Source organism: Epargyreus clarus, unplaced genomic scaffold (genome assembly GCF_041222505.1).
Source record: "Epargyreus clarus isolate Ecla_fem2 unplaced genomic scaffold, WU_Ecla_fem_2.2 ptg000019l, whole genome shotgun sequence".
In the NCBI taxonomy this organism is placed as follows: Eukaryota; Metazoa; Arthropoda; class Insecta; order Lepidoptera; family Hesperiidae; genus Epargyreus; species Epargyreus clarus.
This window is the reverse complement of record NW_027332227.1, coordinates 8719665-8744739: the sequence shown is the minus strand read 5'-3', so window position 1 is coordinate 8744739 and position 25075 is coordinate 8719665. Positions and strand designations below refer to the sequence as shown.

At 34.5% G+C, this 25075-nt stretch overlaps 2 protein-coding genes across 3 annotated transcripts in view; both read right to left on the bottom strand.

Annotated features, from left to right (window-relative positions):
- Window positions 1-2368: 2368 nt before the first annotated feature.
- LOC140750428 (venom allergen 5 2-like) lies at window positions 2369-13776 on the bottom strand. Its single transcript, XM_073083925.1, has 6 exons — window positions 13631-13776; window positions 7792-7910; window positions 5537-5618; window positions 4453-4643; window positions 3090-3187; window positions 2369-2534 (listed from the first exon to the last, which is right to left on the bottom strand). The coding sequence occupies exons 1-6, from the start codon at window positions 13698-13700 to the stop codon at window positions 2426-2428; spliced, it is 669 nt and encodes a 222-aa protein (XP_072940026.1). The 5' UTR covers window positions 13701-13776; the 3' UTR covers window positions 2369-2425.
- A 7748-nt stretch (window positions 13777-21524) lies between these two features.
- The window catches only part of Fas1 (fasciclin 1 Fas1 domain-containing), an 86607-nt gene continuing 83056 nt past the window's right edge, over window positions 21525-25075 (bottom strand). For both annotated transcript variants that reach the window (XM_073084018.1, XM_073084019.1), the window contains one exon: window positions 21525-25069. In XM_073084018.1, coding sequence (XP_072940119.1) covers window positions 24864-25069 — 206 coding nt within the window. In that variant the 3' untranslated portion in view covers window positions 21525-24863. The remainder of the gene's footprint in view (window positions 25070-25075) is intronic.

The following is a 25075-nucleotide window of genomic DNA, read 5'->3' as shown; positions in this document are numbered from 1 at the left end:
ATGAACTTACTATTCTACATGAACACGAACTATTTTGCATGTATTACTTACTTGTCTGCAATCGGTGTTATACTTTTACATGCTTATTTTTGCAAGGACTTTATTGTGGGATCCAAAACCAAATAAATAATTATCAGAATATGTCTCTAAGCAATTGTGTATAGTTAATACTTAAATATTAAAATATAAAACAGTAAAATGGCCCAAATAAGACAAGAATTGTAAAATGATTCCATGACGGTCTCCATGTATAAAATTTTGCTTCCCCTTAAATGTTCATGGGCCCGATTTTAGTGGCCTGCGGACCTCGTTCGGCCCGCAGGCCGGCCTTTTGCGATGTGCGGTGTAAATAACGTTTCTGTGTTTTATTATAAAAATGCACCACTCCTCGCTAAACATTATAGAAGTTACTAGTAGAGATTAGAGAGTAGTAGAGTCTAGAGAGATGGTGTACAAATAATATTATACGTTTATTTATTCGTCAAAAGCCTTAACATTTCTTTTATGTCAACACATTTAATATTCCATTGCGTATGCTATGTGTCCTGAATTCGAAATAAGCTGTGATGAAAGCCTGAAATGGGTCGAACCTATCATGTAACACACAGGAAATGTGTAAATAAAGTTATAGGAACTTTAATATTAATCTGACTAAAAAGGCTCAGGCTTCAGGGGTTGCGGGCGGCAAGAGTGGGAGCTCGAACCATCCAGTAAGCGAACCCGGGAAGGATGCGTGCGGTATGTGTGGTCGCTTACCGTCGTAAACATCTGATGTTTTGGGAGGATCGAATGCTCTCCCAGGGCATAGGGCGATAGGGGCATCACGCTTGGAGGATTCCGGTTGTGTTCCGTCGGAGATCCCGGAGTTCTACAACAAGTGTTGAGGATGGCCATCGGGGGGGTTTTAGTGCAGTAAAAATCCCACATAACCTGGCGTCGCTTCCACGTCGTCGGGTACCTTTTGAAGGTTTCCCCCTCGTAAACAAAAAAAGGTAATGACCTCACTTAAGCTCTGTATTGTCTTAATTAAGTTGACAGTTTTTTGATACATGTTTTGAAAGGTTCTCTGAATTAGCAACTCTTGGATCGTATATCAGGGTTTTATATCCCCTAAGTAAACCAAGGTTAGGGGATAACGTCCCTATTTCCATAATTACTATAATTTGCTTTAATCATCTTGTTTTGATTTAATAGTGTTTCAGAGTATAATTAGGAATTTTCTTTTTTATTTATATTTGATACATAGCTTATACATTGTTTATACATTGCTTGATTTAGAAAGCGTGAGATCCGATGGAGCGGCATTAAATGTCTATTCACACATACTACAACAAGCGGTGGTTACGCGTGAATGTGTGTGTGCCGTTCCTCGTAGCTGAGTTGTGGTAACTATAAAAACGTTTTTGCGATAAAACGGCCGGCCTCTCATATGCGATGTCACTTGCAGTTGTATTGAATGCGATGTGGTCAGTATCATCCACACTGTTGATTTGAAGCCTTAATGTTGTCTGTATGAATAAAACTACGCATTTTCGCAGGAAGCGCTTTTCGATACAGTACTATAAATTAACTAAAGCTTTGGTGAAGGAAAACATTATAAGAAAATCTGCACATCTTTGAGAGTTCTAAAAAGCTTTTCAAGGGTGTGTAAAGTCTACTAATTTGTACTTGACCAGTAACCTTAGTATGAGTTTTTATAGATGGACAAATATGACTGTTTTTGTTTTTGTTTAAGTATTTCCCATATATTTCCAATCAATTCTGATACAATCCGCTAGGGGCGCTGATTGAAAAATGTATGGGCAAATACGTAAACAAATACCAAACAGTCATTTTTGTAAAAACGTAAAAACTCATACTAAGGGTACAGCGCGATAGATTATGGCCTAAACTTCTCTCACTCTGAGAAGAGACCCGTGCCCAGCAGTGGGGTGATGTGGATGTGGTACTTGTGAATAGAACTAAGTAAAACGTCTAGTGGAGAGCTTCTTTCTAGGAATAAATAAAAACAGAATATGCATAGCATAAACTTTATTCAACGAAGACAGACTTACAGACGTAGCATGCTTTTGTGACCAAAACGTAGAATAATATTTATTGTTTATCGGGGAAATAAATCTTTTCCGAGCCACTTGGCTGTCTTGAATCGGAGGAGATACTTTTGCTTTTTGTCACATCTAGTTCATGGTACTCACTGCGGTGGTTTGATTCAATTTTTTTTTAAATATTAATGTGTTTTATCTTAAGTCATGAATTTTAGGCATTGCCATTTGCCATTAAGTGATCAAAAAAACATATAGGCCTATCGACTGCAACGTTTACGATAGATTAAACGCAAGTTTATGGTCAAAATATAAATAAATAACTCTTAAATTGTTAATTTATATGTTTTGGTGGATTACATTAATGTAAGATTAATATAAGGTTAGAATGAACACGCTATTCCGTAGGGCTTTATATTTTGCTCTTGCGCCCAATGAAGACTACCCGGATATTTGCTTGGCTTATATGGCAGCTGTCCTAAATAATTACCCCTGAAAAAAAATTACAAAATTTTAATTTCAATATAGCGATATATATTTATCTATTATCATTTTTGAAAAGTTAAATAAGTGTAAATATATTTAAAGGTAACATAGATTCGTCGTGGTATCAATCCACAGGGGCATCCTAAAGAAATGATGGTCTAGTAGGTCCGAGGTTCAAATCTCAGGCACGCTCAGGCCCCTCTGCTTTTTAAAAGATATGTGTGTATTAGAAATGAATTATCACTTGTTATAACGGTGGAGGAAAACATCGTGAAGAAAATTAAAAAAAATCCTCAAAGATGGGTGAAGTCTAACAAATTGGCCAGCGCGGTGAACCCCTCATACTGAGGGGAGGCCTATGCCCAACCGGATGACAAACATAATGTTGTAAGTTAGTCGATCTAGAGATAAGTTTATTTTTCATTTTTGAGGGAACAACGCATACAATTATGTACATTTATATTTTAAATGTTTTCATCTATGCTGTTTTAATATGCCAATGAACTCTGAGGTTAATAGAAATAAAAAATACGCAAAATTAATTTTGCAATTAAAACGTACGTGGGTCCGTAGTTACACACAAACAGGGTAAATGTTTCACCAGTCTGCTTCTTCTGTGAAATACCGCACCCGACACGGTGTGTATTCGCCCACACTAACTGAAATTCATACAATGTTAATGGAATTGAGAACAACCAATTGTGATCTTGTCTGAACCCTTAGTATGAGTTTTTAGGTTTTTACAAAACTGACTGTTTTGGTATTTGTTTACGTATTTCCCATACAATTCCAATCAGTTCTAATATAATCAGCTAGGGGCGCTGATTGGAAATGTATGGGCAAATACGTAAACAAATACCAAAACAGTCAGTTTTGGAAAAACGTAAAAACTCATACTAAGGGTATTGGAGTTGATGTCTATGGGCGGCAGTGGCCACATAACATCAATAGGACTGCAAGTTTTTGTGTTACTTCTATACATACATATTATAATAACCCTTCTTTGGGAGTCGGGTAAAAAAATATTCACCTGTCTAACATGCCCGCCCTAGACCTACAATAACATTGTACAATACTATTTAATGTATAATAAAATTTAAAGGAGCTCTGACTCCAAAAGAGCAATTATATTGCACAATAATAAGAACACTACGCTATGTTTTCAACTCGTGTTCAGTCGGAGAATAGTTCTCTTCATAACGAAATACCTTCTGAAGTTGCGGTAGATTTATTGATATTCAAAAAGAGCTCTGTAAAGAATGTAAGAAAGTAAAAATATTGCGCAATATTGACCCCACACGAACCAATAAAAATATGGAACCAATAAAAAATAATCTCGCTCAAACTTTCGGTCAATCTTTGCGCAATTCTTAACATTAACCCTTAACGGTTAATAATATTGCACAATTTGCAATATTGCACAATATAATTAACCGTTTAGGCGGCCTCTTAGACAACTACTCATAACTACCTTATTAGGAGCGGTTACAATTAAATATATGAAAAAAAACCTTACATATTTCATGTCCGATTTACATTTATTGGGACTCCATGTTAAAATACAATTGGTACAAGGACTATCATTTTCCAATTAAAACATCAACGCTGCCGGCAGTTGTCTTTGACATTTTTTCAATCAAAAAAGTGTACATTCGTTAGTGTTTACAAGTTTTTGAATCGAAAGTAACGTGTCCAATTTATTTACCATTTTGAATCAAATCAAAGTAATTATTAATTTTCTTTAAAATTCGTAATTAGCATAACTATCTTAACTGACTATGGCTAAAGGATTAAACAGCAACGATTATTCAAAAGGCTAGGCTTTTATTTGAAATCCTAATTAAGCTACTTGGCAAAATATTCATTTTATTCACTATTATCCATTTTTTATATATCTAAGAAATAGGAAGATGACGTAACGTACCTGCGTATAATGGCCAATGGCCTTCTTGGTTCCCAGACAAAATGGAAAGAACCCGTAGTCCATATACTCATTATACCAGGAAGCAAGAGCCTCTTCTATGTTTGGTACAACCTCCACGTTGGCAAGCGTACCCCATCCCAGGAATTTTGAAAAATACACGTTTTCACCCACTAATTCCCACCTTTGAGATCCTAAATCAAATTGCAAGGTTTAAATAAGATTCTAAAAAAAAAAAATATTAAAAGAAAATAGTCTAGATTTTTGGAGTTTATTGGAGTTTACTCCTTAAGAAACGATTTGAGTTATAAGGCCCGGTACGGAAATTTTATGAGGAGTAAAATCAAGTGTAACACGAAAAGTTGAGGCGTAACGTAGAAAGAGACAAACATATATCTGTAGGATTGAACGTGTAAAAGAATGAGATGGAATACATTACACAGCGTATCTCATTCTCGGGGTCTCCTCTTTGCGCGGTACTTCGTAGTCTCACTGTATAGTTCACTACCTCCAGTCTGAGAGTTGAATGTGTGCGTATGTTTGTACGTGTGTGTTGCGCGCCTGCGTATTACGATAATTACAGTATTTAAGAATGATATTATAATTCAAAGTGAAAGAAATCAATCATCCTAAAATTGGATTCGTATAAATTGAACACAATTATTATTATTATTATTATTTATATTATTTTGTAACATACTTTATGTAATACGCATTATTGAAGTAATATAAATAATCCGAATAATTACAGATATATGTTTGTTTCTCTTATCATTTTAGCAGATGCGTTCATTTACCCTTTTTTTCTATTCGATATATATCATAATTATCGTTCGTAAGGAGTAAACTCCAATCGTGCGTCGTAGCTGACACACACACACTTTTTTTTTATACGGCTCATTATATCTTTATATATCTTCGTGATTTACAGATTAGTAGAGATTACAGATTTGTTGTATTAAAATATTTAAAACAAGACAACTAATGTCTTAACAGAAAGAGATATAGATACACAAAATCTTTTATATAAAAAATAAGAAGTGGGTTCCACAAGTTAGCATGTAATATGGATAATATTTTTCATTACCTATTGTCCTGTTAGGGTTGTGACCAAAAATACCATTCTCCGCCCACTGTGCCGCCTTTTCAGCTAACTCTTCGTCCCAAACCTAAAAAACATATTTTATTCTTTATAAAATTATTTGATCGTAATCATAAATTACTAGGTGTTACTGGGAAACTATAACATGACACTTAAATAATTGCCGCCCACGGACATCTATAATCAATCTAAGATAGGATTATAGAATACTATTTTAGGTCGTAAGTTCACCGTGATAACGATTCATCTTTGAGTCAAAATATCGTCATGAAATGTCCGAAGTTCTAATCTCAGGACGCACCTCAGATTTTAAAGTACTTATTATACATGCATTATCACTTGCTTTCACGGTGAAGAAAAAGATCACAAGGTAACCTGCATATCTGAGATATTTCAACAAAGTTCTCGATGTTATGTGAAGCCTACCAATACGCACTTGGCCAGCACGGTGGACTATGGCCTACCCATCTCATTCTGAGCGGAGATCCATGTCCAGTAGTGGAACTTTAATGGGTAATACACCAAGCGTAGAATTGACATAGTAGGAAGCATACCAAATGAATTGTCATACAGACGTTATGATGATAGGGTAGGGGTATAAAACTAAAAGATTTGTGAGATATATTCTAAGGGTGAGATTCATACTTTGTAGTCTATTAATTATTTAATTAATTAAGTGAATAAATCAAAAATATACGAGTTTTAAAAAAGTAGTAGTAATAAACGAAATGTTATTAAATTTAACAGTTCAATTAAGTTGAACCTCTGAATACCTGTAACACATATAGAAGAGGGATTTTATCTGAAGTCGAGCTTGTTACTCTTATAGACCAAGATGTAGTCAAATATTTTCTTTTTTATAATATAGATGTAGCAGACGAGCATGCAGTCCACCAAAAGTACGTGACTACTGTCGCCAATGCTCATCTGTAATCAAACCCAGATAGGATTATATTCCTACCTGAGGTCGGCCACAGATGCGCCGCTACCCCTGAGGACTAACGAACGCCTCGGAAAAGTATTCCTCCTCCTAGCCTCGGAAGTGTAGCGAGTCGTACATAAAACTGTATTAAATTTTGATGTTGCCATAACGACAGGCACCAGTTTACACAGTATTATATATTATGTGTTCATGTCTGCCATAATTTCCTAGGATCACGCACATTTGCATATATTAACGTCAACTATGTCGACAAGGGGCTGACTCAACTCTCAACACTTCATGATAACAAACTGTATAACTCTAAGGACTCTATTGTTATATTTTCCTACATACGTTATAATATTATGAACTTTATTATGAAAACATAACTTTCTTTTCATGCTAATATTTGTTCAGTTATCATTTCGCATGTCTTTTTGTGTGAAATTGATGATATGAGCATGATTTGCAACGATGGTAAGTGGTCGCCACCGTCCATGGATATTTGTAACCATCTTCATATAGATTTTTATCTGAAGCGGAGTGATCGGCTAGGTATTAAGGATCGACTCCTAAGGATTAAGACGGTTACCTAATATGTAAGTAAACCGGCATCCACATTTCCACTGAAACGGAAAAACTGCATCACGCTGAAAATTTGTGTGACGCTGGTGCCTCCTAGGTGGTACTGTACCTACAAATCCTACTTCAAAAGTAAAAGTACCTAAATGTACGCTATTATGAAAACACAACTTTTCATGCATAAATATTTGTACGCTCATTCCCCATCTCATACACTTACGAGTATATTACGTGTATCCTGCTTTCAATGTAGTAAAGTGCCCTTGCAAATCATTTCCGCTTTGCGGGCAGTTTGCGGGTTGCTATAAAACTAACGATGACAAACGTGATACACTCACTGCTATGTATAAGCTAAAGAGGTTTTCTAGATAGCGTTTTACGGGCGGTGATTCGCACAAAAGAGAAATAAAAAAATGCAAAATTATTTATTTAAAAATAATCGTCATCTAATGACCCACTAGTGGCGAGTCTTGTCTCAGAATGAGCATGATTAGACCATAACTTTAGGGTCATTTTATAGTAGATCTCTTAGAAATGAAGGTTCCTTCAAAGGTTTCTTTACGATGTTTTCTTTCGCCATTAAAACATATGATCATTAATTCTATCATACAGATAAAAATAATATTCAAAGATAAAATATACGAAACGAAATCGTATGACAATAATAAATTACGTTCAAGTTAAATTAAGGTAAAGCTTGTAAAATGGGGTTGTAAGAATATATCTCCGTAGTTACCATATATAACATGTCGTCGGTAGCGGGCTGCCCCAACACGACCCCCTGGGCGACGGTCCACCGCCGAAAGTTGTGGCCGTCTACGAACGCCCTGATCTGCGCGCATGACAAATTTACCCCTAAGGACACAACACATGCGATAAATAAACCAATGATCAATCATATTTTATGTCATTTATTGACCGGTTTTGTTATAGATAAATTTATATACAGCGTGGTGCTTTCGTGACTATGTTAGAGGGTACGGGTTTGATTCTTGGATAAGCGTACGTTTAAATGAAACATTGTTTTGGCGTTTTGTATATATATTTTTTTTATAATAAAGAAGTAGCAAATGTACACGTAGTAGATTTGATGGTAAGTGACAACTGCCACCTTTGTTCATCTGCAATCAACATTACATGTTCCGTTGTTGACCCACCACATAATCAGGATTATAATATATACTATATGTGATTAGCCACAAACGTTTTGTTACCTACCTTTGAGGACTAAATCACAACACTTTCTTTATGAGTCTCTCCCTTCGCTCACCCTTCAAATCAAACAAAAACGTTTATATGCTGTATTATATGCCGTAAGACAAAAACACGTGCGACGGTGGTGTCTCCGGAGTCTAACCACAAAAGCATCTACAGAAAACCTATTTTACGTCTATAACAGCGATTTTAAAGTTGTAAAATACTATTAAATGCATTAATTAAATCTAATACTTACCTACTGAAAAGTTATGTCTACTCGTTTGTTGTATACACAAGTTATTAGATTACTCGGCTACCTCGTCTGTTTGTGCGGAGTTGCAGTGAAACAACAAACTGCATGTGAGACGAGAACCCCGCGATATACCCACGTTCTACGTCAAATGTATATTAAATAGTTTAGTCTGGTGCTCAAAATTCGACCCTAACCACGATAGAAAAATTATATACTTTTTAATTGATAAAACTAAATGGCAAAACCCAACTTACAAACAAAAAGAAAATCGGCGGAGAAAGCAAAAACTTACAGCATTAACAACATTGAAATATTTATGTTGAAGTATAACTTGTAGTCTTTTGTTTCATATCATGTCTTTTTTAACACGCTTTTATTGGCTTGGATTGTATGTATGTATGTATATAACTATGTAACGGAATCTTTGAACTCGATTTTTATCCACTTTTAACGTTCAGTCTAATTCAAAATTTTGAAGAATTGTCAAAAACCGATGACAATGTACAATTTTAAAAATTTTGTACCATTGTCCTTATCAACATCCTCAGGATTAACGATTTTCGAGGCGAGATTGTTCGAGCGCCTTAGAGAAATTTCATCGCAAAGTTACTAGATTGTAACAATTATTGCTTTTTAGTTATTGAAACTATAACTGAAGTTGTTAGCGTGTTTTGTAGTTTTTTAAACTATATTTATTTTCATTTTTCTTAATATTTATGACAAACAAAAGGGTAAAATGTTCTTAACTGTTTTGTCTTACTATACAGTATAGAATATTTAATCAAAGTTCACTTAAGTATAGTGACACTTTAATTTTGTTAAAAGGTTTCTTTATTTTTCAGATGTTTGTTCATATCTAAGGGTTGAATAATCTGTTCTTGATAAAATTGATGATAGCGACCCTTTGATGGAGTTAGGGTTAGCGGTTACGCTTTACTGTAAAAATAGACAAATTAATATTCTACAAAACAATGTTCTATTTATATTGAGATGAGTTTCATAATAGTTTTCTCAATAGGTACACACCTACTACTCGTATGTATTAGGATCGCGACAAAACTAGGCGGCTATAGACTAGGTAGGTTTGAACTTGTTTGAATAAACACTTATTTAATATTGAAATGAGAAAAAAACGTGAAACCTGCAAACCCATATTGTCCTTGTTAATAATTAACAATAACAAAAAAGTCGAATTTTACATAAGCCAAGTCGATAATCATTATCTTATCGAAAAGTACGTATTAATAAGTATTAGTAATACTAAGTACTACGAATAAATCATGCGTATGTGTAATAAATACCGTATCAAAAATAAGCGCCAGCTTCAGTAGATTCAAGTAATGCTACGTTCACACGGCACATTTTTGTAGGACAAATCTTATCGAATTGACACTGATGTACATTATGCGTAGTACCATTCACATAACGTTTATATTGCAAATATATGTACGCAGCTAAACACTTTGGTCGAATACTGCCGCAAAGTTTATACAAATCGCATTATGAGAATAGTTTGAAGTGGCGCATTGTCTTGTCTCGTTCACACGTGTCGATGCCACACGCTTTTATATATCCAAATAGTCATACTACGTTATACTGTCATACGAAAACTGTAGGCAAGTTTTTAGTTACGAATAGTTTGCAGACACGAATCCTTCTGACACAGGTGATCAAAATACATTAACGCGTGGACTATGACAGAGGTGACCAAAGTGAAAAAGTCCGATTGTAATTGGGTGTTTGCAATCAAATACGAAAATGTGCAGTACAATGTGAAGGTAGCCTAAGGGGCTTTAAAATTGCATATTTACGGCGTTGCCCGTACAGACGAATCTGAGTAGATGGTTTCGGCACAAAGTGAGAATTGGCGAGTAGATGGCTAAATGTATCACGGAAAGTAACCATTCCGAGCTTTGGTCCGTTCGCAAGCCACTTTTTCTCTCCACTCAGAATAAATCGTATGTGGATTCACGAAAAGGGATGCCGCTATGAATATTTTAGGAGATGGTTTATCAACATCTTATGGGTCTCGTACATGTTGGAGCGACGTTCGGGGCCAATGAGCTGAGCTAATCAAATTGTTTATATGTTGGCTTTAATCATATCGTATTAGCATGTGATGTTGCATACATGAAATAAATGATTGAATGCATAATTTACTTTAATAACAATTAAAGTAAATTATATTTCTAATGTCAATATTCCCATTTTTATTTGTAAAGTTTATGTCAAGTGTCTATGAAAAGCGTAATTTGCAAGAATGTGAGTATTGACTGCCATCTGCCAAAATACATCAAACACTCCGCATAACTATTTTGGCTTTTGTATTTGCACGTCGGCTTAACTAGGTGACCCAATTTGTAAAGGAGCTTTGACATTCACATTAAATATGTTTTGTTATTTTCGTTTTAAAATATTATGAGATACATGATCATGATGAATAAATACTTTCTTAAACAGTTTCGAGTGTGTTTTTCATAAATATGACTCCGATGTTGGCGTTCTTAAATAAAACGCTTTGTACACTCACAGCCCTATACTAGGATTCCTTGTATCGTGGGTACCATGGAGACACATAGACAAATACACAAACACCCAGACCCAGAAACAGAAATCTAAATTCATCATTCAGATTTCTGTCTGGCCGGGGATCGAACCCGGGACCCTCTGCGCGTCAGACCGATATGGTGACCGCTCCGCCACGCGGGTCGTCAAATTGGCCAAGTGCAAGTCGAACTCGCACATGGAGGATTCCGTACTACCAAAATTTTGCACAAAATGTAACACAAGTTGCTTTAATGGTGGAACCATAGACTTCCAATTTTTTCTCATATAATTTGTCATAGAATATAAGAATAATTTAGTAATACGCTGAATATTCATATTTTGTTTTACGTTTTCTAATAAAGGTATTTTTAATTTCTGAGCGGCGGACATATTTGTATTCATTATTCATTTTAATATTGTAGAGATACCTTTATAAACGACCATGTAATTTGTTTCAAAACTTTGAACATCTGCTCAGCGTGTATGTTTAGAAATATTACGAGTCCCTGTGGTCTAGAAAAGTGAAATAAAGATTTGTCTACGTCGAATTATAAATGGGTACTTAGCTACGTGGAGAAATTTAAGAAAAATATAAAAGCAAAAACAATATCTTGCTATTTTTGCGTCACAGCTGTAACGAGAAATAAATTTATTGTAATTATACGAATGATAGGTCCATGACGGTCATTGGTCGTACGTTATTGTTATTTGTAACATTTAGTAATAAGAAGTTATTAAAATAAGTAACCAAATATGATACGTTAAATCAATCAGCATTTAAGAAATTTATGTTCACGCCATAATTCATCAATTACTTATCAGCCACCCACTATCTAGCATTTATGAACAATGCTATGAAAGTGGCACATTTGTAGTTAAAGCGACAAATGTAAAGTATGTAAAATTAATGACAAAGATGTTACTATGAGGACTTAATCAGACTAGGTACCTTAAGATAAACTCTTTACACACAATACAAAAAGTATAAAATACAAAAAAGGGTGGCTTGGTAACATCGAACTCAATTCTTCCTTCTAATTTCTAAAGGAGCGAACAAAAAATATACCAATGTAATGTACAACAAATTTTAATTTGTAGACGAAAACGGTACATAAAATATTTCTCAGTACAATATTTCCAGGCCAACTATTCCATAAACACTTCGCAACTCAAAGGTCAGCTTGAATAAATTTTCGCTTTGGGGAAGTCTGCCTTTGTATTCATTTAAAATTGTTTAAGGAGTTATGAGTATGAACAGTAAACAGACAGTTCAGTATAAATAGCTCAGCAGTCAACTGCCAAGAAAACAACGTTTTTTATTACGAACATAAAATAATATACTATGTTTTTACGAGGTTCTGTATAACTTGTTTTTTAGTTCGTATGTGAGGACTGAGGGTTTTGATAAGTGTAATGTATTTTACTCATCTAAGACTGAGGGTTCAACCATGCAAGTGAATTTTAAACCAGTTAACCAACCGAATTACAATTAATTGAAAATTTAACGAAGTGTTGAAGATGTACCTTGAGTACATCTTGGTTTAGATGACAATGCTAGTGACATTAAATGTAATATGGAAAACGTCTCAAAGTTACAAAGTAGCATCTGAGAAGTATGGGTCCGTTATATAGATTTATACCATCTTTCCACCTAAACACAGAACTCCTTCACGCTAGCAATAGGTGTGGTGTGCCTCCTCAGTAATCCATACTCTTTTACCACCTCCAATGAGTCGTTAGTTTTCATAAGGCATCTTACACGTATGAAATATATAGGTAACTAGTTTTAAATACAAAATTATGTTAATATGAAGGTTTAGAGGTACAGTATTCTAATGAGGTACTATTTACTTCTACATCCTTCCCTTTGTCATTGATATAAGTGCTATGCTATAAGTACATTGTATTGATAACAAATTTACTTTAAGCATTTATAATTTACATATTGAATAGGGGATAAAATAGTTGAGTCCTAATTGAAGTCGTCTACAGCCGTCTACTCGTGATGACTAATCGACGACCCGCGTGGCTTAGCGGTCACCATACCGGTCTGACGCGCAGAGGGTCTCGGGTTCGATTCCCGGCCAGGCAGATTTCTAAATGATGAATTTAGATTTCAGTTTTTGGGTCGTTTGTGTATTTGTCTCTGTGTTTATAGCTTCCACTATACAGGGAATCCTAGTGTGAGGCTGTGAGTGTAGAAATCAATTTGGAACACCTCTTATACGTAACTATGTAACACTGATTTGGGATATACTTATATAATCCTTAGATTATAGCATGTAGCAGTGGTAGTCTAGAACTCTTTTTCTTACCAGGATATATCATTTGATAATATTATATAACTAGAGGATAAAATTGATGAGAGATCAAGCAGTGTTGCTGTTAAGTTGTTCATTTATTTGGCAGTTTATAAACATTCCCCGTTTTTAGAGAAAAAATGACATAGTACTCATAGTAGTGAACTCATAAGGGATTTTTCAAACCATTATAGCTATTAATTTGCTGCTACTTGCATGTACTTAATTTCGAACATTAATTAGGTACGATTTATTTTTTATCTATAAAAAAAACTTACTCTTATTGCACCATGTGAAGCGAGTTAAGGTCGTCAAAAAAATTAAAATAATTGTTTGTTTGTAAATCATATTTAACACAAATTTTAAACCCAAGTTTTCCTTACGAATGTTATGGTTAAACTGGTATAGTCAACTTCATTAAACACTGTAATGCTGTCCTCTCATGGATTCACTTGAACAAACAAGCCTGTTTGCAAGATAAAGGCAATTTGGAATATTTTAATAATACATTGAACTAATTACAGCTTATTCTCTGTAATTTTGATATTCAATAATATTTTTGTGTCTTATTTTCTTTATAATGCAAACTAAGTTGCTGACGTCAAATGATGATGCAAATGTGAAACATTACGTATTCAATATTCTTAAACTAGTTTTGGTGAAAATGTGTGCATTTGTTGTTTCAAAGAAATGCGCAATTGGGTGTCGCAACTCTTGTCCTTCGGCTGCCATGTTGAAAAAGGGTTTTCACGCTCTGTCATTCATCGCATAACAAAACGTATTAACAATAAAAGTCTCAAATTGAATTATCTAAAGTTTAGGTTCTAGGCTTTTTAACTTTTTTGTAAGTTAATAATGAAAATAGATCAAAATTTGGCTACAAATTTTCATTTATAACTTTTCAAGTTATTTTACAGAAAAAATAATTCTATATTCTTAAAGAATATAGAATTTTAAATTTGAATTTAACTATCTAAATAAAATTGTTAAAATATATAAGTCATCATCATTACATTTCGTGTAACTACACGTATCGTTTAGGGTTACGAGATATGTAATTTCAGACATACTGCGTGTTGCAGCGGATGCTGTGCTCATCCTGGAAGTTCCGGTGGCGAGCACATCCGCCGAGATGACATCTGCTACACGAATTACGGCCACAACTTTGTCACATTCGTGTTTAATGTGATTTGGAACACGTATCATATAAAAGTGCTTTGCGATGTAAGTTATTACGTAAATTTGATGACTATAACTATAGAATTACGATAAAAAGTATTACAGTCAACATCAAAAATCGATGAACAGATCCAGATTGCCCAATACTCGTACATATACAAAGTAGTATGCTGTATGCACAAGTCACCCAACAAAATTTGTACTAAAATTTGTAAAAAAATGTATGAACTTCGTTATATGTTAAAATTACCAATTACTGCTCAATCTTAATTAATGTTACCTAATCATAATTAGCAATGATAGCCTAGTGGTTAAGAAACTCGGCCTCTCGATCGAGGGGTCCGAGGTTCAAATCCCAGGCACGCACCTCTGATTTTTCAACGTTATGTGCGTATTAGAAATTAATTATCACTTGCTAAACGGTGAAGGAAAACATCGTGAGGAAACCTGCATACCAGAGAGATTTATAAAAAGAAAAATCTCAAAGGTATGTGAAGTCTACCAATACGCTCTTGGCCAGCGCGGTGGACTATGGCCTAATCCTTCTCATTATGAGAGGAGACCCGTGCCCAGCAGTGGGACAGTAATGGGTTGTTGATGAATCATAATTATGTTATGTTAATTACCAAGTTTAAAATTAATAAATAGCTTAAATTATCATGATTGTCAAGAATAGCTACGTCTAGAAATTACCACCACAAAATATACACAATTCCCAAATTTAGACCTTTTTCGACAGATTTAGATCAAGACGCGTGTTGTGGCAAACATCTTATATAAGTAGGTAAGAAACGAAGCATCGCCACAAGTAGGTGTGAGATGCTGCCTACAGATTAATCATAAAGGATTTTACTACTTGCGAACTTTATGTAGGAGAAAGACGCTTTATAAACTCACAGCCCCACACTAGGATTCCCTGTATCGTGGGTGCTATGGACACACACAGAGACAAATACAAAAACACCCAGACCCAGAAATAGAAATCTAAATTCATGATTCTTGAACATAATATTTAAAAAAGGCGCGGCCTGACATCAATTATCCAGAAAAGCGATGTTCAACATCATTATTTACTTTGGTCAACAATATCTTCAAGCGCATCATCATAAAGCTATTTTCCTCTCCCGCTACAAACAGTGATCTCGAGCAAGGGAAATCCAATTGGTTTACCACTAGGTTTCTGCTATGTGGCAAACTTCTAAAACACATTCAGTTGGGGCATCAAAGTCATAGCCAAATGCCAGCTCAAAGTGAACGTGAAACTGCCCCATTTCAATGCTCTACTTATTTTCAAAAGTTTTGCCCATAGAGAATGAATTTAAAATATAAAATTGTATCCACTTTAAACACGATTAAGAATAACACTTTAACTTTAATTAAATGTATAACAACTGCTATGCTATTAAGGTAAGGTAAGGGGTATCTCCAATGAAAGACTCGAACCCAGCTATTTCTATTTCTATGCAGCTATTTAAAGACTTGAATTCAGTTATTTTTAATTAATTCCCAGACCTCCACATACGTCATCCATGACATCTGCTATTTCCCGCCATAAATCCCCTTTAAGTTTCTTTTTTTTTAACAAATATTACAGCGTTACCGCCAATTAAATATGTGGCCAGCATATTTTTTCGAGTGAAAGGTTTAAAACTATTTTGAATTTTATTTATTTTTATAATGACAAACTAACGCAATAAACTATTATAATAAAAATTCACTTACTCCTAATGAGAAGCTACATATGTGACTAGCCTCATATAAGGCTTCTAAGCTAATTGAGATTCATAATAGGGTTGCAGTGAATCGACTTCAGGTAGAAAGTATGCCTGTGTGTAGCAAATATTCCTTGATACATTAGGCTAATCACCTTAACTATTAGTTAAGTTACTACCATTTTATATGAGTAATTTAAACATTTTGATAGTACTCAAAATTTTTTAAATCATTCGATAGATGATATTTTGTTCTTTTAGGATTTATGTTTTTTTTTTATATTTTTTTTTGTTCGAATTAATTTAGGTTAACTTTCAAATGATTGAAAGGGAAATGTTAAGGTGGCTCTAGGTATAACTAACGTGTCCCCGTTGTTCCGGGACCAGAATAGGGCTACGGTATCCCCTGCCTGTCGTAAGAGGCGCCTAAAAGGGGCTTTCGGGGTTGCGGGCGGCAAGAGTGGGAGCTCGAACTGCCCGGCTAGCGACCCCGGGAAGGGCGGAGGTATGTGTGGTCGCATTCCGTCGTATACACTAGACGGTGTGGAATACAAACTCACCTGGGCGGAGCCCAACGGGGTAGTGCGCTGAGAGGACTCCGGTCGGGTTCCTTTGGAGATCCCGGAGTCCTCTACGCAGCGCCGAGGACGGCTACCGGGGGGGTTTTAGTGCGATAAAAGTCCCACATAACCCCGTGTCGCTCCCAGGGCACCGGGTACCTTTTGAAGGTTTCCCCCTCGTTAAAAAAAAAAGGTTGAACTAACTTTCAATAATGATGCAAAATTGACAATTTGGTTCAATGAAGTGATTTCAACCAAAGACGTACTGTACATCGGAAAAAAATGAAAACATCAATACGAGTAGGTATGATTATTATTTGGCAATAAGTAGGTATTGAAATTATCTTTAAAAATGGCAGACACTTAGTTGCCAAACTTCTGTATCTAAGTAGATATGCATTGCACCAACGTATTGCATAGCTATATGGTTAGTAGTAAACAGACGTAGGAGGCTTCCCCGGTAGTAACTTGCTTCCGTTAGCAACGTTTCCGTAGCATAACAATATCTGCCACATCGCACCGCGCCGTCAGATTGTGGGTGGAAATTGTGTCACTTACAAATTGAATGCAAAATCGGATACATTGTACGTTTCTGACGTGTTTTGGAATGATAATATGGATTCACCTATATGATTTACGCTGGCTATGTTTAAGGCTGATCGCTCATTGACTACTATAGTGGATGATCGTTTCGTTTTATATTTTTGTTAGCAAACTAAAATGCATGTCTAGTTAGTTGTAGAGTACATATGAATAGATACGAATACCAGTGAGTAAATAACAAAATCGGGTGTATTCGGTGTTCGCCACAAATCCTATCCGTTCTTCGCATGGTGACAATTTTTGGCAATACGAACGAATATTTGTCTGTATTCGTCCACGGCGTTTACATACTCGTCATTATTCGAATAGTTCGCGTACCTACCTATATCTAAATATCACATTAGAATACCTACTTAAACTGTGTTCATGCCGACAAATCCAAAAGTTCTCCTAATGCCTCTGTGTGCCCATATTTCCACGGGTTAAAAGAACACATTACAATTTGAGTTGACATATCCTGTTGTTATGGCTTAAAATCTGGGCGTGAGCCGCGGAACAACAGATTGCGGGCAAAGTGGTCTCGTTCCCGAAGGACTCGACGTTCGTTATTGTCGCTTGTATTTACGTGACTCGAAAACAGCTAACTATATTTATTATACAATTATATATTATATAAATAGCTAAATGTATGTTATATAATGTCTAATTATAAAATAAAGACGTTTTATCAAGCATTAGTAAAGAATTAGTTGGGCATTAGTAAGGTCTTACTTGCAGCATTAATCTAGGTGATGATATAGATAAATTAACGGGAAATTATACTATCTTTGACACTTTTTCGGATGATTGATTGCCAGAAAAACACTCGTTCTGTGTGTGTTACTGCGTTCACTGGTTCGATTTATGGGAGGATTTTTAGTCCGCGCCAAACTGCTAGTCCGCTCTGAAGTTGTTACGAGCAGCTGTAGTCATACAATTTACTATGGCGTCGCAATTCATTTCTATATTCAGATAACGTTGAACAAACACTGCTTAGGTTTTGACTCCATCAACATTATAGTTTTATGCAGAAATATAACTCATAAAATAAATACTCTTGTAATCCTCAGGACCCTAAATTCTACATGATGTTTTCTTTGCTATTGAAGTAATTAATAATAGTAATTAATAGTAATTAATAATTGATTTTTAATACGCACATTACTTTGAAAAATCAGAGTTACATGTTTCAGAATCGAATCTCAAACTTCTACGTGTGAAGCTGGTTTTAATCCACTAGAAAATCAGGGCTTACCACTGGACATCGCTTAATAGTTAACGAATCGAGGGACAGCGGCGACGAACATGCTCGTTATCCCGCCGGTGTTTACTCACTTAACTCGTTTACTTAATATTACGTATTTGTTAACAGACCAGGCTTTTATTACACGAGTACAACGAAGCAAAAAGGTTGGTTATGATTTTGGGCAGCATGTATGTTCGTTCATTGACGGAACACCTGACAATACGTTAACTGATTTTCAGATATTTTTTTACAAGAGTAGCAGACGAGCATGCTATCTACCTGATGGTAAGAGGCTACTGCCACCTATGGACATCTATGATCTACCCCAAATATGAAAAATCCCTACATGAAGTCGGCCACAGATGCGCCGCTACCCCTACGGACTACGCCGGAATGCCTTGGTAAAGCCTCTTTCATACCACACCCTTCAAACCATAACAAAGCAGCGCTTAAACACTGATGTTATTAGGCAGTAATAAATGTGGTGGTGGTGCCACCCTAGTCGAACCACAAAGGGTTTTACCACATTGAGCTTAGGTTTGCAAGTTAAATATTGCTGCAGAGTAAAAATCTATCTCAATCTAGCAACGGTAATTGTAAAGAATATGGACTTCCTGTAAATATTAATTTCCTTGTTCCTTCATCAAAATCAATCAAATATCGATAACATCTACTTTCATTAAACATGAAATCAAGATAACTTCGTCCCAGATTTCGTTTGAATTGTAAATGTCTGTTCAATTCCTTTCATTTATAGATACTGTTGATTTCTTTATTTAAAACGAAATTGGACCCTTTGTAAGTGAATCGGATTGAACTTTTAACGATTCTTCTTTTTGGAAGTATTCTCAAAAGTTATACGGCGACTATGGAGGATCTGACTGGATAAAATAAAATATTTTTTAGCACTCAGAGTATTTCACTAGCCGATGTTATCACAACGAATATTTTCAATTAAAATTCGAAGTTAAACACTTGGCAAAAGATATGGCATTGCTTTGAAATGCCCTTCGATAATTTTAATCTTAATCCAATACATATAGGTATCTTATATATAAAATTATCGTGTCACAATGTTAGTTACCGTACTCCTCTGAAACGGCTGTACCGATTTTCACAAAATTTTATATATATATTTAGCAGGTCTAAGAATCGGCTACTATCTACTTTTCATACCCCTAAGTGATAAGGGTTGTTCCCCCGTAACATTTTTTTATTTAAATGGCAACACAACGTTTGCCGGGTCCGCTAGTATTGTATATAAATCGAATATCGTACATACTCGTACATTCACAGATTTAACACAACACCACATAACATTAGTCAGATCATAATAATAAAAAGTACCATACATTACCATCCAAAATGCTGAGGTTCTCTGACGTGCAGATAAATCGACTCGCTGGAAACTTTTTATTCCTGCCATGGAAAGCCTTGTAGGTAACAGCTTGCATTTATTACGTGAAATATTTAGATGGGCACATGCTTCCTTGAATATTTCGCGAACTCCTACTAAAATATAAGGTGTATGGGTGTATGGCGGTAGCTTTTGTTATGGGGATTGGGTGGGCGGTTAAATAATAGACTAGCTTCGGATTCGTCGTAAAACTGAACTTCAATGGTGACCTACATGTGAAACTTTATTGTTATGTTTCAAAAGGTCATAGTTAGTCCCTAAGGGCATGTGTGGGTTTATAATGAAACATTAAAATATAATTCCTCACTCAACCTCGCCTTACTATGCCTATTATTTTAAAAACTTCACTGCTCGTTAATGTTAACATAATATTATGTTTTTTACGTAATTATTCCTTTACTGGGTAGTTTATACAGTCCTTTTACGCGTAAAATTAAGCGTGTATCAAAACTTTACACAAACACTGGGAGATTTGGTAATTGTAATCTATATGTCTTTTTTGTGTGTGACGTAGTGATAGTCTGGTGGCTGAAACGTGACCACTCACACAGGGGGTCCGAATACAAGTTACGCACGTTTGATTTTATGTTATGTACGTTTGACAATTTATCACTTGCCTGCCAGTCTGCCAAACTGTAAAACAGTTTGTCGGCAGTGTTCCCGTGGACAGGAACAGTTGTTTTGTATACAAGACAAGTTAAAAAAAAAGGTCACAAAGGTATGTGAAGTCTACCAATCCACGTAGGCAAGCGGGGGACTATTTCTAAATCCTTCTCATTCTGAGAGGAGACTCGTGTCCAGCAGTGGGAAAGCAATGTGGTTGATGATGATGCGTTTTGTTATACTCTGTCAAAATATAAGAAATTTACACTTACACGTTTCTAACATTGTTGACTTCGTGGCCAGAGGGTCACATGAAAGGTTGAGACCCTTCATGTGTTAAAACAGTCACGTACACTCATTTGTGCGTAACTCAATATTGTTCGCCGGAGCCTCACACTGCTATACAATGTTTACCTGGCTTTAAATCCTTTTTTATTGAATTGAAAGGGTAAACGTCTTTTGATTTATTTTACCAACGAATTATGGTATCCACATTTTATTACATTACTAGGTTAATACGTTTATTACGTATGTGTTTATTTTCTTTCATGATACAGTCTTTATTTTTGGTTGGTTTTGAAAGAACTTTGCATTTTTATTCATGTTTTTTCATTCATTTTTTATTTTTAGTACACAAGACTGATCCATGAAACAAACGCAGTTTTTTATGCAAAAATATAATTTATACTTTGCTGGAAATCAAACGGCTTCGGAAACGGCCCATGGCACCAATAACACAGAAATAACACTAGTGTAGGCCAATGAGTGTAGAAAATGATTGCGTTATTAACAACGTTATTAAAGTTATTAACATAACAGCGGTAATACTTTTCTGCAGGAATTCTTGTTTAAAATTACCAAGTAAATAGAAACTTCTTTAATTCAATTTAATTCTTTATTTAATAAACACATACATTGTTTATCATTAACTGTAGTTAATTTGACAATGATTATGAAATATACGCTAATTAATGGAATTTCATTGTCACACACTAAACCAAATATTTGGCTTAACATTTGGTCAAAATGATATTGTCTTGATCTTAACATTCCATAATCTACATTAAAACAGTACATTTTATGAGATTTTAATGGAAAAGCTATCATTAATTAATGGACTACATAGAATGTCTATTGTAAAGTTAAACCTTATCTAATAATATGACGTGAATAGTGGATAACTTTGGTACAGAAAGATCCAATGTATCTACTTATACACTTAGCGATCTCGCGTCAAACTACTGATTTATATAATAGATATGAATATTTTTGCGTAATATGAAACTGGGAAAGAAATGCTGATTTGATCTGGCTTTCAAAACACACTTGTATAAAACTGCTCAAATTGTAGGACCTCATAAATTAGTAGTAATGTATAAAATATTGTTATCGAAAAACACAGGTATACGACAAAGCGCAGGCGCACGGAAAGCAGCATTTCATTCCCAAAAATCATAACTCAAACCATACAGCAAATAGAGATTCCGTTGATAAATGATCAGTCGCTTTTAAGTAATCGCTGCTAAAATATACCACAACTATAACCAACTAGAATAACTTACATAAATTATTTACATGTACTTAATGAATAATTCTGACAGTCGCAAATGTACCACAATTTATAAGCACATTCATTCCTATATACACAATTAAAATTATCATTTCCTTCCAGTTGAAAACATTTCAATAAATAGTGTCATAAAGTCATGTTCTATACGAATTACACAAATTAAACTAAGAAAATTCTATGAAAAACATACGTACATATTTCTATGAAATATTCAAAAGATCTTTTAAATAGAATTAAATGAACTACGTACATAGGTATTCACAATTAAATATTTTTGAATAGGTAACATTCGTAAATTTCAAATACTCATATAGTTCAAAATATGTTTTATAAAGATATAAATATGGAATGTACTTCTGTAATAAGTTAAAATATGTCTATAAATCATTTAGAAATTGATTTTTGATTATTTTAAATAGATATATAGTATATTTTAAAACAAAGGCACACTACACTACGTTGTACACATCATATAGGGTTAGGTGGGCTAATATTGGAACTGGGATAAAATCGTACAATAGGAATTTGAGGCTAATTAGCTTTTGTTTTCTTTTTAATTTGGCGACATTATAATATACGGTACATTATTTTTACGTCGTGGTGTAGAATGTCGGTAATTTAAAAAGTCATGACCGTTTTTTGTTTCGATATCAATCGTACTATGATCCCAGCTCCGATAATATCCCAGCTAACTTTACTATAAAGACAGAAAAAAACATCGCCAAAATGACTAAAATGATATCAAAGTGACGATCATCGGAGGATTTTAGAAATAAAAAGTACAAGAAGCATATTTATTTCGCGTACCGTAAATCTTTAAAACGTTTCAATCGCGATAGAAAGAGTTAACGAAATAAGCAATTATAGTACTCCGTTTGATATATTTTTAATTTGCTTAAATATTTAGAGACTAAGTTACTTCCAAACAATGAAGAATGTACCTAATATAATATGAACCTAGCATTATAGGTACGTCGATAACAATAACATATCTTACTACTCAGCACATTTACATAATATTTAATACGAATCATTTCCATATGAATACTTGTTTTTCACCGCCTGTCATCAAATATAGCCTAGTATTATATTTTATCAAAACTGGATATACTTCATAGCAAAAACCGCAACTACCATATTAATGTTATTATTTAGTATTTTAGAAATTAAACTTAATAACTATGATTTATCGAACTTGAAAAATCACTGGCAGTGACTTGTGTTACTGTTACAATTATCGATATAAAAGAAATAAAACGATGAGGATCTACAAAAAATATACAACCAAATATTCTTGGTAACTATCTAATAACTTAACCGTTTTAAATATTTGTTGTATAATGTTATTTTAAAAATATTATAACTAAATGGTAGATTATTACTAAGTATAACTTTAGTAAAAATCATTTCGCACGAGGAATTTTAATTTAAAAATTAAATTCGGTTTTTAAAATCATAGCATAGGGATGTGCTGTTAAAGTTTATTAGTTATTGTTATTAAGAAACGTATTTAATTGTAATAGTTGTAATATGAAATATTTTATTATTTCAAATATTTTAAAATGAATCTAACAAGGTATTAAAATATAATTGGAAAATACACAGCAAATTCTTCTCAAAAAATTAGTTCCAGCATTAAGCCCGACTGAAGACTTCAATCTCAAAAAAACTTCAAGAATATTACCTGTTATTTTCCGTTTAATATCAGAGAAGGTAATATGTTTTGTTCATTATTTTCATATATTTAAAACTTCAGGTTATTGCGTACTTTATTGTACGGTACGACACTGTCAAAGTATATTAAAAACGATGTTATTCATATTTTAATTTCATCGACCATGTGTTCTGAATCGGAATTAATCGAGTTTGTCGACAATTTTGCTTTATCAACGTGAAATACTTATCAATCTGGGTGGTTTTTGTAAATTAGGCTAAAATGTTGATGTTTTTCATAAGGTACAGGATTTAAATGAACTGCTTCTATTTCATGAATCGTAATCAGTCGAAACCCGGTCATAATACGGCCGTGTAATGAAACGTCACAACTAATTATTCCGCGCCATTCAGTGTGGATGAACATTTCTCATATCGACATACTCGTAGCCTGCGGGGATTGTTGTTCGATGAATAATAACGACGCTGAATCAATCACGAACCGTTCGTGTACCTATTTCGCATTACGCACCACAGATTAACGAGTAACGACACATTTTATAGGTAGTGTATTTTAGCTTAAGAATATTGGATATTTTGATTTGATTCCGTTTTACCTCTTTAGAGAAGTGTGTATTAATATTTTTTACACATAAAGAACGCCTACAAATGTGAACTCAATTTTTACTTCTATAATTGGCAACCTTTATGAATGCGCGTTATTTGGTTATTTTCAAATGTCGCTCATAAATTCTCCTACAATATATTCTTAACATAGCACGCATCTCGATAAGAACGAAAAAGTATACACTATTCCAATTAAAATTTCGTAAATTTAACCGTAAGCACTCCACCATCAATTCAATTCAACCATTACATCAATAATTCGTTAGCTACGCTATAATTATTGTAACTGGGGCTTTTACCTATTGCAGCAAACTTTACCGCCGAAGCCATTAAACAATGAGACCGAACATTTATTTCATGGCTTAGTTTTCCAAAATTCGAACAAAAGCGTAGGAAATGAAAAACAGAAAGAATGTGTAAGCGGCATGTGTTCTGTCGGCGCTGCCGGTGGCTCTAATATCGCTCTCGAGCACAAAGGGTTCATCTATGACGTGAATGATTCCATTCGTACACTCAACGTCCGGCCTGAACACGTGGATCCAGTGCCCGTTCCATTCCACGTAGTAATCTGTCA

Bases quoted from the DNA above. Each gene is read 5' to 3' on its own strand.
- LOC140750428 (XM_073083925.1), bottom strand. From the start codon at position 13,700: ATGATTTACAAACAAACAATTATTTTAATTTTTTTGACGACCTTAACT. The intron at 4,644-5,536 runs GTAATGAAAAAT...AATTTGATTTAG, and splicing joins CAACCCTAACAGGACAATAG to GATCTCAAAGGTGGGAATTA. The intron at 2,535-3,089 runs GTACGTTTTAAT...ATTTTTTTTCAG, and splicing joins GTGTGTAACTACGGACCCAC to GGGTAATTATTTAGGACAGC.